At 45.1% G+C, this 15,328-nt stretch overlaps 1 protein-coding gene across 4 annotated transcripts in view; it reads right to left on the reverse strand.

Annotated features, from left to right (window-relative positions):
* TACC2 (transforming acidic coiled-coil containing protein 2) overlaps positions 1-15,328 on the reverse strand; it is a 238,908-nt gene that overhangs the window by 51,913 nt on the left and 171,667 nt on the right. For all 4 annotated transcript variants that reach the window (XM_073546592.1, XM_073546595.1, XM_073546594.1 and 1 more), the window contains exons 7-8: positions 1,715-1,878; positions 266-1,463 (exon numbers count right to left, since the gene is read on the reverse strand). In XM_073546592.1, coding sequence (XP_073402693.1) covers positions 266-1,463; positions 1,715-1,878 — 1,362 coding nt within the window. The remainder of the gene's footprint in view (positions 1-265; positions 1,464-1,714; positions 1,879-15,328) is intronic.

Consider the following 15,328-nt stretch of genomic DNA (forward strand, 5'->3'; position numbering starts at 1 on the left):
CCTGCTGAATGATTAATTCACAATCACATTGGAAAAAGACAGCATGAAAAAAACAGAAGCTGCAAAATACTATTGCTTCTATTGCATTAACAGTGGATGAAAAATCGATAGGTTTAATACATTTAAAAATAGGTTTGTCTTTAGGTTATGGATTACGTTTTCTTTTTGATTTCTTAAATAGACATAACAAAGCCCAAATTCTTAAAATAAACCCTCGTTTTGCAGCCAATCTTGCCACAAGCAATAGAAGCTTTTTGTCACTTACGTTTTGAGCGGGGTCTTCTTTTTCTTCGGTGGCTTATTGCTTTCTCCATTCTGCTCAGTAATTATTTCAAAAGAAGCTGGAGTTTTTGCCGGGGACTCGGATCGTTGAACAATAGGTTTTGTTGGTTCGGGAAGAGGTTCTTTAGTAGATGAAAGGGAGTCTTGCAATTTCCCACTGGAAGAAAAGGGATTAAAATTTGGATCATCCCACTGATCCAAATTGTAGGTATAAGATCCTTTGGCAATGGGAATATCCTCAGGATCATTTGGAATAGGACTAGGGGATCCGGCAGGAGCATCAGGCTTTTCCACAGCCTTTTTGGGCTTGGGTTTCCGCAGTGGCATTTTGCCTGCGGGTTTCTTGCCTTTTCTTGAGGGAGGCTGGCCCTCACGTCCCTCCTCAGAATAATCGAACTCCAGCCTCACTGATTGCCCGATCACTGCAGGGTTGTCTGGTATTTCAGGGCCAATAGGGGCCACTTCAAGTTTTTGGTGGGTAGGTATCGGTGGGGAGAACCTTCCTGTTAGTGGTGTTTGATAGGTCTCAACAGGAGGAGAACTTGCAATGCCACAAAGCTGGGAATCTGTCTGGGACAGCTCTGGGGCTAAGGGAAATGAACTTTCCTTTATCCCAACTACTGGCAAGTCGGCATCTATCTCCAAAGGAGGAGGAGGAGGAGGAGAAGGAGCAAGTTTCTCTTGCAAATTTCTGTCCACTTCTACTTCCTGTGGCTGCCCGGATAATGCCAAACTTGTATCTTTAGGGTCCACTATGTTTCCAGCTTCTACTTGTTTCTTAGTAGTTGCAGTTTTCTTCTTCAGAGATGCTGGTCGTGCTTTTTTTGTCCTACGCAAACTGCTACAAGCACTGTCAGATCCTCCTAGGTTGTTGGGTAAGTCTTCAAGTTGGAAGTCTGCAGCTTGCAAGCTAAGAGACCTAGACAGAGTATTGCGACCCAGAGGAACGGAGTCTGTGGATTTTCGTCGAGTTTTAGTGGGGTCTTCAGGGGAACTAGGAATGATTTCTGGAATTTCAACAGTTTCTAAGTCTAAGTTGTATGTTCCACTACTCGCTATAGGTTTGTCTTCATCAAATACCACAGAAAATGATCTAGATGGCTGGCGAAAAGGGGAATCACTTAAGGTCTCAGGTACTGTCACTTCAGGGGCTACTGCATCTTCCAAGTTAGGAACTGAATCTGAAAAAGAAGACACACAAAAACTTTTAATATAATTCCATAACCTGATGTGGACATGTGGAAATGAATTCATTTAACATATTCATGGTTCCAAATATGTCACAGCAAACAAAAACAAAACACTTGATAGCGAACCCACTTATACAAATAAAAGATTTTATATATTCAGAAAAAATGAGAGTTCCCCAGAATGAACTGAGTTCTTTTTAGTTTACAAAGAGGAGATAGTCTTTGTCTTCTCTGATGTCTACCTGGTTCTTCAGGCTTTGGTGGAAGGTAAGGAGTCTCTTCTTCTTGGCGTTGCTGTGGTTGCTGCTCTTGAACCTCTGGAAGAATAGGAATAGGAACTGGGGGTACGGACTTTACTGGGGTTGTTGATTCTGGGGTCTCAAAAGCTTCTTCAGAATCGGAGCTCCTATACATGGACAAAAAAACAAAGAAAACTTCACTGTTTATGGACCAGACTGAGAAGAAAATGTAGAGAAAGGGAAAATGCAAAGAAGAAAATGCTCAAAGGCGATAATTCTAGAAAATATATGAGTCAAAAGAATGTACAGTTTTGAAAGATTCTGCAGACTAGTTTTGCTATCCATAGCAAAATGATGTTGTCACTGCAATTTTTGACTGTGTACAACCTCTAGTAATCCCAACGATCATGAAAATAATCGGAAGGACACTCTGCTTTAGTGCTGCACTCATTTTAGAGTTTCCCCTGAACGGTGATGCACCCGGACCCGGATGTGCAGTACCCAGGATTGCCGCACACACTAGAAGGGTCTTGTAAACTAGCGCTGTGGCCTCTTCATTCTCAGCATTGGTGGGGGGCCCAAAGGTCAGTTAATACAGTGATATATACTGACATATTACACATTCACTATATTATGAAAACATCTGTTTAAAGGGAATTTGTTAGCAGGTTTTTTGCTATGTAATCTGAGAGCAGCATGATATAGGGGATAAGTCCCTCATTCCAGTGATGTATCAATTACTAAGCTTTGTATTGCTGATTTAGAAAAATCAGTGTTTTATCAGCAAGAGATTCTAACTACAGGACCAGGTGTCTCATGCCTCCTGGTCAACTGCTCAAGGTAACCCCGCTCTCACCAGTGATTAGCAGCTTTCTGTCAATATACAGAGTACACGGAAAGCTGCCAGTCAGCGGTGTGGGCGGGGTTATACAGAGCTCAACATTCTGAGCTCTGCTAGATTTACAGCAGAGAAAAATGTGACTGTATCAAAATGACAGCATCATGCTGTTCTCACGTTACATAGTAAAAACCTGTTGACAAATTCTCTTTAAAAAGGTCTGTTCAAGATAAAATACTGTTCTTTGGAAGACTACAATGAAGGTTGCTCAAAATTTTTAGATCTTAAAAATGACTCATGGTAAGTAGGTAATTCTGATGCATATTAAATACATTAATACCTTTGTCAGAAATTATTTAAATAAAATAACTGATATTGGTCAATTTCAGGATATGCCTTGATATCCAGATTGCTGGTCCCTCTTTTACTGCACTTTGTATATATCAGAAATTCAAGAGGTTTGTATAAAGCATTTTGCTCATACGTACAAGAGATTGCCTATAGGTGGTGTTATAGGAGCTGACTATATCCATGATCTGTGTGTTCTTATAGATTGGGATTCTAGAGTCCTGGCACATTTAGTGGCCATGGTTTATCAAGGATCCACTGTGTAATGAACCCTAATGGCTCCCTATCTGTCCACATCTACGTTAGACAATTCCATTTCTCCTAAGTGCAGAAAAGCGTAATCCATGCAGAGAAGCGATCCGTTACATTGCGGATGCAAGGAGCCTATTCACTATAAAGGGGTCCATCTGGGTCTGCCACTCTAATGGAAAAACAGAGCCGCGGCATGCAGACTGCTCCATACTGACCATCAGAGATGAGGAGCAGTCTGACCCAAAAGAAAAAAAAACCTGACAACAGTGTGAACAGAGTCTAAAACATACATTCAAAGCGTAGCATTATATTTGTGAGTTAGTGCAGTGGAGGCAATCAATTTGGCCCGAATGTACATTACCGCCTCGGTGGCTCAGATTTGCACATGTCCCATCATAGCGGTAATATTCCCGTGGCACGCCGCTCTCTTTCCCTCCAGTATTAGCTGGCACTGACTTGCAATTGCAGCATAGCCATTATATACTGGGGCAGTGTACACTAGTGTCTGGTGACATCATTGGGGCGTGACGCACCGCCGTGGAGCTTACATTACCATGTGCCGACAGCGCACAGAAACCTGATGACTTCAGCACTGAATAAACAGTTTACAGGCTGAGACAACATCTCTACATGATGGACGCGGTGAGGGCCACAATATGGAATGTGTCTACAATCCCGGTTTCGCAGCTTTAACACGAGGATAAGAGGATGCTCATGTGTTACTGCAGATTAATCTCCAGTGGGTAAGAAGCTAAGAACATAAGAAGTAAAAAGCTTCTGCAATCAAGAAATAGCAGCGAAGAAGGCCAATTACCCGGCAGAGAGGGGAGGTGACGGAGGATAGCCGGCGGACATCACAGGAATGCAACAGGAATTATCCTCAGTGCACAAACAAAAGCCCTCAAATAAGGCCATGTTCACACGGTCGGCATTTGCTCAGTATTTTACCTCAGTATTTATAAGCCAAAACCAGAAGAGGAACCATCAGAGGAAAAGTATATTAGAAACACATCACCACTTCTGTATTTATCACCCACTCCTGGTTTTGTCTTACAAATACTGAGGTAAAATATTGAACGTGTGAACGAGGCCTAAGGCCGGGATCACACATGTGAGAAACTCGGACGAGTCTCGCATCTTAATACCCGGCACTCGGGAGCGGAGTGTGCGGCTGCATAGAAATGCATGCAGCCACACGCTCCGCTCCCGAGTGCTGCTGAATAAGATGCGAGACTCGTCCGAGTTTCTCACATGTGTGATTCCGGCCTAAAGGGTAGAAGCAGATCTTACTACAGTCTATGTCTACAAGATGTCATCTAAAGCTGGTTTTAGACTTACCGCATTTTTTGTGGTCCGTTATTGCGGCCAGTTTTTGTGGGCCGTATCGCAGTATTTTTTGTGGTGTACCGCAATAACGGGCCGCAAAAAAATGTTTGCGAATCGCCGTTTATTTTTTCTATACTATGGAAATAGTATTGGAAAAAAAACTCAGCGTGCCTCAAAACCGGAAGTGACGGCGCGCCGCAAAAACAAACTTCCGTTAGTTTTTGCGGCCCCATTGAGTTACAAAGGGGGCCGTGTCCGTACGCCGTGAAAAAGATCGAGCAAGCTCGATCTTTTTTCACGGCCACAAAAACGGCTCTCGCAGCCATACGGCACACCCTGTAATTTTTGCGGGCCGATTTTGCGGCCCCATAGAAATGCATTGGGGCCGCAAAATCGGCCAGCAAAAATGCGGTAAGTGTAAAACCAGCCTTATGCCAATTTGTCCCGTGGCTCACAATTAATGACGGATTGCTATTCATTAGGAAAATTAGATTTCCTCTATAAATAACATCATGATCGCTGACGCATTATGCGCTCCCGTCGTTTGCACACTGAAGTCAGCTGCCGGTTTCAGAAGTGGATGCTGCATGGCGGGGGAACCGAGGGAAGGTGAGTATTTTTTTCCAGTGAGTACACGGTGTCCATACTACTACACGGATGACTGTGGGCTGTGCATTACACTTTATGGAGCACCAGCATTTTTACAAGTTTTTTTTCTAGCATGTTTTCAGTACTTTCTTTAAAAAATAATTTGCTTTAACGGGTGTTTTTTCTCCATTTCTTAATGTGTCTGTGCACATAGCCTACAATATACGACGTCAGGAGCTTTTTCCGACGTATACTGTAACTTGGCCATACAGTAAGTGACCATTCACCAGATGGAGGCCAAAAGTGTGATCTTCAGGCCTCTGTGTGGCCGCTGTGTGAAGGTCTCTTGATAAAGGTTTCACTTATCGCGACTCCACAGCCTCTCACTCTCTGAAAGCCCAGTGGGTAGCAGAATGTCAGCGGTGTTCGGTGTGGTGTCTGCTGGCATCCTCGCCTAGCACACGATCCTTCATCTGGCGTCAGCGGGCGGCCTCCAGTTTTGCCCGCTGAGCCCTTAGTCAATATTTCTGTGGAGTAAGAGAGTAGAGCTCTCAAGAGTCCTCTAGGCGCGGGTCTCCTTGAGCAGCTGCCGTGACCCAAAGGGCTGCGCTGCAATGCTTTACCTGGTGTGTGCCTCTCTGGATATCAGCCGACACCCGGATGTTTGTACTGCGATTCTCCGTCGATCACACACTCCCCTGTGCACCCGCCGGTTGCAGTGAGTCCCTCACTATGCCGTCCTTTCTCTTTACACTGCGCCCTGTCGCTCACCTCACAGTGGTTGCGGTCTGCACCTCATCGGCGTTCTGGCGGGAAGACCGCTTCAGACCCCGCGAAACCCATTTTACCTCACAGTGACTGGCCACTCCCCCTTCACCCTGGTTACTGGCTCGCTCCGGCTGCAATCTCGTTCCCCCAGGAACAGGAGTTTCGGCCCCAGCAGTTCTGGACCTAACGCTTCAGCAGCCGTAGCAGGCCGGTCCTCCCTTCTACAGTGGAACAATCAGAGGAAAAGTATAATAGAAACACGTCACCACTTCTGGATTTAACACCCACTCCTGACTTTGGCTTACAAATACTGATGTGAAATACTGACCAAATACTGAGTGTGTGAACGTGACCTAAATGGTAGAAGCAGGTCTCACTACAGTCTATGTCTACAGGACGGCATCTGAGGACGATGCTAATTAGTCCCGTGGCTCACAATTAATGACAGATTGCTATTCATTAGGAACACTACATTTCCTCTATAAATAACATCATCATCGCTGATGCATTTGTGGCGCCCCTGAGGCTCAGTCGCCACAGAGGTACTGGACCTTCTCCTAAAGTGTGGTGCCCCACCATCCAGGTAAGTTGGAGGCTCCTGACCACGCTCCAACACTCACACCCCACACAATAGAGTAGTTCAGCAAAACCACATTGCGGCTCCTTGTTTAGAGAGAGGCAGAGCACCTTTGGTGGTTCCCTGCTTGGAACACAAGACGTGCTGGGAGGTGGGTGGAGTTTAGAATACATAAAAGAGCGGGATGGTTTCAGGATTGAGATTCAGTCAGACGGGGAGTCTGAGAGAGGAAGCCACTCGGAGAGGAGTGGAGATCCCTGGAAGAGGGATGGAGGAAGAAGTGCTGCAGTTGCCTCAGTGATCTGAGCCAGCTGGCATGGGAAAGGAAAGAAGGAGAAAGACATTGAACCGAAGCCTGAGCTTCCATAGAAGGGAAAGACAAGTACGGAACGTAGGAGTGAAAGGGAACACAGAGGACGTGGGTTAGAGGAAGAACCCTGCCTAGAAGTTCTAAGCGCAAGGCCGGGGCCCGGTCCCCGAGGTTGTATGGACACTAATGGTTCTGCAGCAGGTGGAGTAGTGGGCTATAAATGCACTACTCCCATCTAAGACTTGGGGGGCACAACAGCAACACGGATAGAGAGCCGGGACTCAGGAGAGAGGAGTCCCCGAAGCAGGCTACAGCTGTCTGCCGTACAAGTAGAGTTCTTGGGAACATCTGTCAGGAGGAACTCCAGTGTAACTCAGTACTAGGAGATCTTCACACTTAAAGGCGCTATAGAGGAGACATTCAGGAAAGGCACATAAGTTGGCGGAGTGTTGGAAGGGAGCATTTCATCTTGCCTGGAGATTGACTGAGTCCCTGACCCGGAGGACACGGCTCAGAAGCGGGCACTACAGACTGTGAGTAAAGCTTTGGAACTACATGCCCTGGTGTCCTCCATTCCTTCCTGCGTCCGTCCGCCTGGTGCTGCTACATCCCCTGCGCCGGATACTACACCATCTAAGTGTCTCCACATCCACACTGCCCTGGGACAGCAGCCCTGCCTGTGGAGGGCTATTACATCATTGCTGCACCACACCATCTGTCCCGGAGGATCTGTTTGCAGCGTCGGCTTAACACCTCCCTTGCCGAACACCATAGGTGGCGTCACGAACTATTCATCTAACTACATTCCACCATTCGCACATCTTCCTATTACTTGGGCGCCCAGGGCCACAGTCCGGGTCACCGCTGCTGTGACACATCCCACTGATACAGGCCCGGTACCGAGTGCCCCACGGCCCTGGGGAGGGCGACCCACATTATGCACTCCCGTCATTTGCACGCTGAAGTCAGCTGCCGGTTTCAGAAGTGGACGCTGCATGGCGGGGGAGCCGAGGGAAGGTATTTTTTTCCAATGAGCACACGGTGGCCATACTACTACACGGATGACTGTGGGCTGTGCATTACACTTTATGGAGCACCAACATTTTACATGTTTTTTTTTTTCTAGCATGTTTTCAGTACTTTTTTAAAAAAATAATTTGCTTTAACACCTGTTTTTTTCTCCATTTTTTAATGTGTTGAAGACTATGTGCACACTGTGTCTGTGCACGTAGCCTACAGTATACGACGTCAGGAGCGTTTTCCGACGTATACTGTAACTTAGCCATACAGTAAGTGACCATTCACCAGATGGAGGCCAAAAGTGTGATCTCCAGGTCTCTGTGTGGCCGCTGTGTAAAGGTAGATTGCTTGTTCTTTGTTCTTTTTATAGGGCATCTTCATGGTGTAACGATGCCTCGGCATCCATCCTGATTGTGCACACTGTTGGACGCACACCTCCTTAGCAATGGTACCCAACAGTAGCCACAAACATAATGCGTACCCAGCCTAAGGGCTCACATTCACCTCCGTAAAAATTGGTCCAGTGCTCTCCGACATTTTGATGCGTAGCACCCGTAGTCATACCCATGTTATTGTGAAGGATGAGACGATCTGAGAAAAATATTTCAGCGTGTACAAGTTGACTCCAAGTATTGGATCGCACTCGGTCACTTATGTCTACGGGTCCTTGCAAAAAATCGGCCTGCACTTGGAAGACATCTGAGTGGGCTCCAATTTTCATGGACTGACAGAATGTTAAAAGCATATTAAGAAAAAAGAAAAACACCCCAAAACATGATATACATAAATGCATAATGCGTGGGAACGAAACATTGGAGGGTTATTGGATAAAAAAAATGCCAAAAACTGGGAAAAAAGTCAGAAGCACAAAAAAAATGACATTTGTGATGCATTAAAAAATATTACGTCAGTTTAAAGGTTGTTTTTATTTTTTTTTTTTATTTTTTTTTTTTACCAGGTGTAAGGGCACCCTTAATGCTATGTTCACACGGTCAGTATTTGCTCATTATTTTACATCACTATTTGTAAGCCAAAATCAGGAGTGTAACAATCAGAGGAAAAGTATAATAGAAACCCGTCACCACTTCTGTAATTATCACCCGCTCCTGGTTTTGGCTTATAAATACTGAGGGAAAATACTGACCAAATACTGACCAAATACTGACCAAATACTGACCGTGTGAACATCGTCTAAAGGATAGAAGCAGGTCTCACTACAGTCTGTCTACACGACGGCATCTGAGGACGATGCTAATTAGTCTCATGGCTCACAATTAATGACGGATTGTTATTCATTAGGAAAACTAGATTTCCTCTATAAATAACATCATCATCGCTGATGCAATGGCTCCTTCTTGCAGAAGAGTTTCCTGTTTTTTTTTCCACCTCCGCTCACAGAACCTCTAAGAACATATGGAAAAAAATGTCTAATTTGCTAGAATTTTTATTCTGAGGAATTAAAAAAAAATTACTTACATGCGCAAATGTCCAATCAGCCTTTACATACATGGATGTCAATGTAGGTAATGAGTGCAGGCAAGCCACTCGTATGGTGCACATAAATAAACACGCCCTTCCAGGAAGCACCAGCTTTGGAGTATAATTGCAGAAATAAGACTACAACCTATTCTTGTATGGAGATATACCGTATATACTGTACTGTATGTATTACAACTTCTACATGTCATTGTACATGCAGCACAGATAACACTGCACCGCAGAGCACCGTCATCACTTCCACAATATGTATCCTACAGATAAAGGCCTTAAAGAGGTAACAGGAGTAGTATGGCTACGTACATCCTGACGTCTTTGACAGACTCTGCTTCAAAATCCACATGAAAAACCACTTCAAATACTGTTTGAATAAGCTTTTTTATTTTCCATATGATTTTTTCAATGTGGAAAAAGAAGCAATACCAACTAGGGTATGTTCACACAGTTGTTTTTTAAGTGAGATTTTCTGGCTGAAAAATTCAGGAGTAAAATATGTTCCAAAAAAATGTCTTGTAAGAACATGCGGTTTTTGACTAGAGGTGAGTGAGCGTGCAAGGGTAAGGATGGAGACATTTTTTTCCCAGCAGCTGCATATCTCGCGGCTGTTCAACAGCCGCAACACATGGAGGTATTGCCTAACAAACAGATAATCCATTCATGTGTTGTGGCTCTCAAACAGCCATGATACATGCATCCGCAGGGACTCGGACATACAGCTCTGGCAAAAATTAAGAGACCACTGCACAGTTTTATAAAAATCAGCTTCTCTACATGTCTGACAGCCATTCCATTCCAGTGTCAGTTGAATTCCAACCAGAATACACCTCTTTCTACTTAATGTGCTTCTGATTAGGTAATTACCTGAACCAAATCTTATTTAACGAAGGAAAGTATTAAAAAAATCCTGCCGTGGTGTTCACAATCATCTTGCAATAGGACAATCTGGATGGCAAAACAAGTGCTAATAATATCCCAAAAGTAATAGTAATGAAAAAATAACTTTTAACCATGCCAAAGAAGTTGAAAAGAAAAGTCTTGAGTGAGGAAAAGAAGGGCTCAATTCTGGCTTTACTAGCAGAGGGATACAGTGAGCGTCATGTTGCCTCCATCCTTAAGATTTCTTAGATGGTAGTCCATTACAACAAGGTCAAGTAGCAGACATTGGGGACAACAAAGCTACAGACCGGCAGGGGGCGAAAACGACTCTCCACTGACCGGGATGTCCGTCATCTTATTCGAATGTCACTCAGCAGCCGCAGGATGGCAAAAGGCAGCTGGGTAGAAGTGCATGGCAAGAGCAGTTCATAACAGGCTCCTAGAGGCAGGGCTCAAGTCATGTAAAGCTAGAAAAAAAGCCTTACATCAATGAGAAGCAAAGGAGTGCCAGGGTGAAGTAAGGACTGGAGTAAGGTAATCTTCGCTGATGAGTCTAATTTTCAGCTTTGCTCAACGCCCAACACCTGGTCGTCTAATGATTAGACAGAGACCTGGAGAGGCATACAAGCCACTGTGTCTTGCACCCACTGTGAAATTTGGTGGAGGATCGGTGATGATCTGGGGATGCTTCAGCAAAGCTGGAATTGGGTAGGCTAATCTTTGCAAAGGACGTATGAATCAAGCCGCATACAAGGTTATCCTGGAAAAACAGTTGATTCCTTCTGCTCAGGCAATGTTCCCCAACTCTGAGGACTGGTTTTTCCAGCAGGACAATGTGCCATGCCACACAGCTAGGTCAATCAATGTGTGGATGAAGGACCACCACATCAAATCCCTGTCATGGCCAGCCCAATCTCCAGACCTGAACCCCATTGAAAACCTCTGGAATGCAATCAAGAGGAAGATGGATAATCACAAGCCATCAGACAAAGAAGATCTGCTTAAATTTTTGTACCAGTAGTGGTATAAGGTCACCCAAAAGCAGTGTGATAGACTGGTGGAAAGCATGCCAAGATCCATGAAAGCTGTGATTAAAAATCATGGTTATTCCATAAAATATTGATTTCTGAACTCTTCCCGAGTTAAAACATTAGTATTGTTGTTTCTAAATGATTATGAACTTGCTTTCTTAGTATTATTTGAGGTCTGAAAGCACTGGATTTTTTTTGTTATTTTGACCATTTCTCATTTTCAGAAAATAAATACAAAATGTATTGCTTGGAAATTCGGAGACATGTTGTCAGTAGTTTATAGAATAAAAGAGTAATTTACATTTTACTCAAATATACCTATAAAGAGAAAAATCAGAAAAACTGAAAATTTTGCAGTGGTGTCTTAATTTTCGCCAGAGCTGTAGTATTCGAGCACGCCGAAGATACTCTATTAGCAGACGAGCATGCTGATATAACACCTTATCCGAACACGCTTGCTCAGCACGGACAGTGCCACCACTTTCTACAACGCCACCCTCACATCAGCCATAGACTCAGTCACTCCTCTCATGCATGGCAAAGTGCGACAAACCAATAGGCAACCCTGGCACAACAACCTCACCAAAAAACTTCGACAAGCATCCAGGGTCACAGAGCGGCGTTGGAAGAAAACATGCCTGCCAGACAACTTCACTGCTTTCAAATAAGCTACACTTGCCTTCAAATCAGCCCTCACCTCTGCTAAACAGACCTATTTCACAAATATCGTATCTTCATTATCCCACAACCCAAAACAACTGTTCAGCACATTCAACTCTCTCCTTCGCCCACCACTGCCACCTCCAACTCCCCTCCTCTCTGCTGAGGATTTTGCCACCTACTTCAAAAACAAAATTGACCAAACAAGGCAAACCTTTACAGTTCCACCATCCCAACCGCACCACATACCAGACCTCTGCCCTTCCGTAATAACCTCCCTCTCCAACATCACTGAAGGAGAGCTTACTAATTTCCTTTCCAAATCACGCCTCACCACCTGTGCACTTGACCCCATCCCTTCCCACCTGCTCCCCAACCTCACTAACATGATCATTCCAGCCCTAACCCATCTCTTCAACCTATCCCTAACTTCTGGTACCTTCCCCTCTGCCTTCAAATATGCCACCATAACACCCATCCTCAAAAAATCAAACGTTGACCCAACTGCTATGCCCAGCTATCGCCCCATATCACTGCTCCTGTTTGCTTCCAAACTCCTTGAACAGCATGTCCATGCTCAACTTTCCTCCCACCTCTCATCTAACTCCCTCCTTGACATCCTCCAATCTGGCCTCCGCCCCCACCACTCCACTGAAACTGCCCTGACCAAAATTACTAATGACTTACCCACAGCCAAAGCTAACAGACAGTTCTCCATCCTCCTCCTTCTTGACCTGTCCTCTGCCTTTTGGCACAGTTGACCACTGTCTACTGCTACAGATTCTTTCTTTTCTTGGCATCAAAGACTGTTATGATTGGGTCACCGAGGAGGAAAGCAAGACCAAGCTAAGCCGCAGAAAACAAGAGAGGTTGGTAACTAAGCGGATTGCAGACCCCTGATCCTATCCACACAACTAGCAGTAGCCGCAGAGCGTACCTACGATGATTCTAGACACCTCGACACAGCCGGAGAACTAAATAAGCCTAAAGCAAGAAAGGGGAAATCTAAACTGTCCCAGAGCAGACCCCAAAGGAATAGATAGCCCCCAAACATATATTGTCGGTGAGACAAGATGAAAATACAAACGCAGGTAGGAAAATAGGCTGAGCAAATGATGGGGCCCAAACTAACTAGACAGGACAGGAAAGAAAGGACACTGTCTGCAATCACGCAAAAAAACCTGCAAAAATTGCCCAATACTTCTGATAGGAAAAATACTGAAGTCAATAGACTTCGCCCACTATATCAGCACTCTAGTATATTCTGAAAACAGAGCAAAGAGAGGCCAATCTAATAAGGGACAAAAACAAACTGGCACAAACAGTAACATAAGGATGGAAATTCAGCACAGCCCCAGCCGGGGCTGGCTGACCGCACAAACCTGAAATAGACAAAACCAAATCAAATGTGAAAAATAGCAAAAGAACACTTAGCTTGAGCATGCAGGGACTGAGCTGGAAACTAAGACCTCAGGAGGCAGGAAAAAATCACCAGCAGGGATAGAGGGAGTCGGCTGTCTTAAATCCAGTCAGAAACTCCCAATGTCCAATCATCCTCCTCATTATCAGGTGGCAAGCCTCTGTTAATTAGATCAGCTCCATTACCTCCTGTAACCACCAGAGGGAGCCCGGACAGAGAACTTGTGACCCCTCTGTCAATACAACCATCTCCACTACCTTCACCAGCAACCAGATGTAGGCCAGAAAGTGAATTCACAACAGTACCCCCTCGAGGAGGGTCACCGAACCCTCATCCACGCCACCAGGCTGATCAGGATGGGCCCGGTGAAAAGCACGAACCAATCTATCGGCATGAATGTCAGAAGCAGAGACCCAAGAATTATCCTCCTGGCCATACTCCCTCTATCCCTGCTGGTGATTTTTTCCTGCCTCCTGAGGTCTTAATTTCCAGCTCAGTCCCTGCATGCTCAAGCTAAGTGTTCTTTTGCTATTTTTCACATTTGATTTGGTTTTGTCTATTTCAGTTTTGTGTGGTCAGCCAGCCCCGGCTGGGGTTGTGCTGAATTTCCATCCTTGTTACTGTTTGTGCCAGTTTGTTCTTGTCCCTTATTAGATTGGCCTCTCTTTGCTCTGTTTTCAGAATGTACCAGAGTGCTGATATAGTGGGCGAAGTCTAGTGACCTCAGTATTTTTTCTATCAGACGTGTTGGGCATTTTTTGCAGGGTTTTTTGCGTGATTGCAGACAGTGTCTTTTCTTTCCTATCCTGTCTAGTTAGTTTTAGCCCCATCGTTTGCTCAGCCTATTTTCCTACCTGTGTTTGTGTTTTCATCTTGTCTCACCGACAATATATGTTTGCGGGCTATCTATTCCTTTGGGGTCTGCTCTGGGGCAGTTTAGATATCCCCTTTCTTGCTTTAGGCTTATTTAGTTCTCCGGCTGTGTCGAGGCGTCTAGAATCATCGCAGGTACACTCCACGGCTACTGCTAGTTGTGTGGATAGGATCTGGGGTCTGCAATTCGCTAAGTTACCAACCTCTCTGGTTTTCTGTGGCTTAGCTTGGTCTTGCTTTCCTCCTCGGTGACCCAATCATAACAGAATCACCAGCCTAAACCGCAGATTCCAGGGTACTCAAAAGCAGGAAAGAATTGTAAAAGAAGAAGAAAAAAAAAGAAAGTGAATTCACAACAAAAGAACTTGCCCTGTCCTGGATTTCCTCATACCTTTCTGACTGCACATTCAGCGTTTCCCACTCCCACACTACCTCCTCATCCCGCCCCCTCTCTGTTGGAGTCCCCCAAGGCTCTGTCCTGGGGCCCCTACTTTTTTCCATCTATACTCTTGGCCTAGGACAACTCATAAAATCCCATGGCTTCAAGTACCACCTGTATGCAGATGACACTCAGATCTACCTCTCTGGCCCAGATGTCACCTGTCTGCTCTCCAGAGTCCCGAAGGGTGTATCAGCCACAGCCTCCTTCTTCACCTAGCTTCCTAAAACTCAATGTAGACAAAACTGAACTCATTATATTTTCTCCATCTCACGTTTCTTCCCTACCCGATCTATTATGGTAAACGGCATCACGCTCTCTCGAGCACGTGAAATCCGCTGCCCCCGAGTAACTCTCGACTCTGCCCTGTCCTTCAAACCACACGTCCAATCTCTTGCCACCTTCAGTCACCTCCAACTCAAAAATATTTCCAGAATCCATCCCTTTCTCAGTCCTCAATCTACTAAAACTCTTGTACAAGCCCTCATCATCTCCCGCGTTGACTACGGCAACACTCTCCTATGTGGCCTCACTGCTAACTCTCTTGCACCACTCCAGTTTGTTCTCAATTCTGCTGCCGACTAATCCACCTCTCTCCTCACTACTCCCCTGTCTCCCCCCTCTGCAAATCCCTCCATTGGCTCCCAATTCCCCAACGAATCCAGTTCAAACTACTAACACTGACCTACAAAGCCATCCACAACCTTTCCCCTCCCTATATCTCTGAACTAATCTCCCAATATCTTCCCTCCCGTAATCTTCGATCCTCCCAAGACCTCCTACTCTCCTCCACA

This window comes from Dendrobates tinctorius, unplaced genomic scaffold, assembly GCF_039654945.1.
Source record: "Dendrobates tinctorius isolate UK_male_01 unplaced genomic scaffold, ASM3965494v1 ptg000149l, whole genome shotgun sequence".
Classification (NCBI taxonomy): domain Eukaryota; kingdom Metazoa; phylum Chordata; class Amphibia; order Anura; family Dendrobatidae; genus Dendrobates; species Dendrobates tinctorius.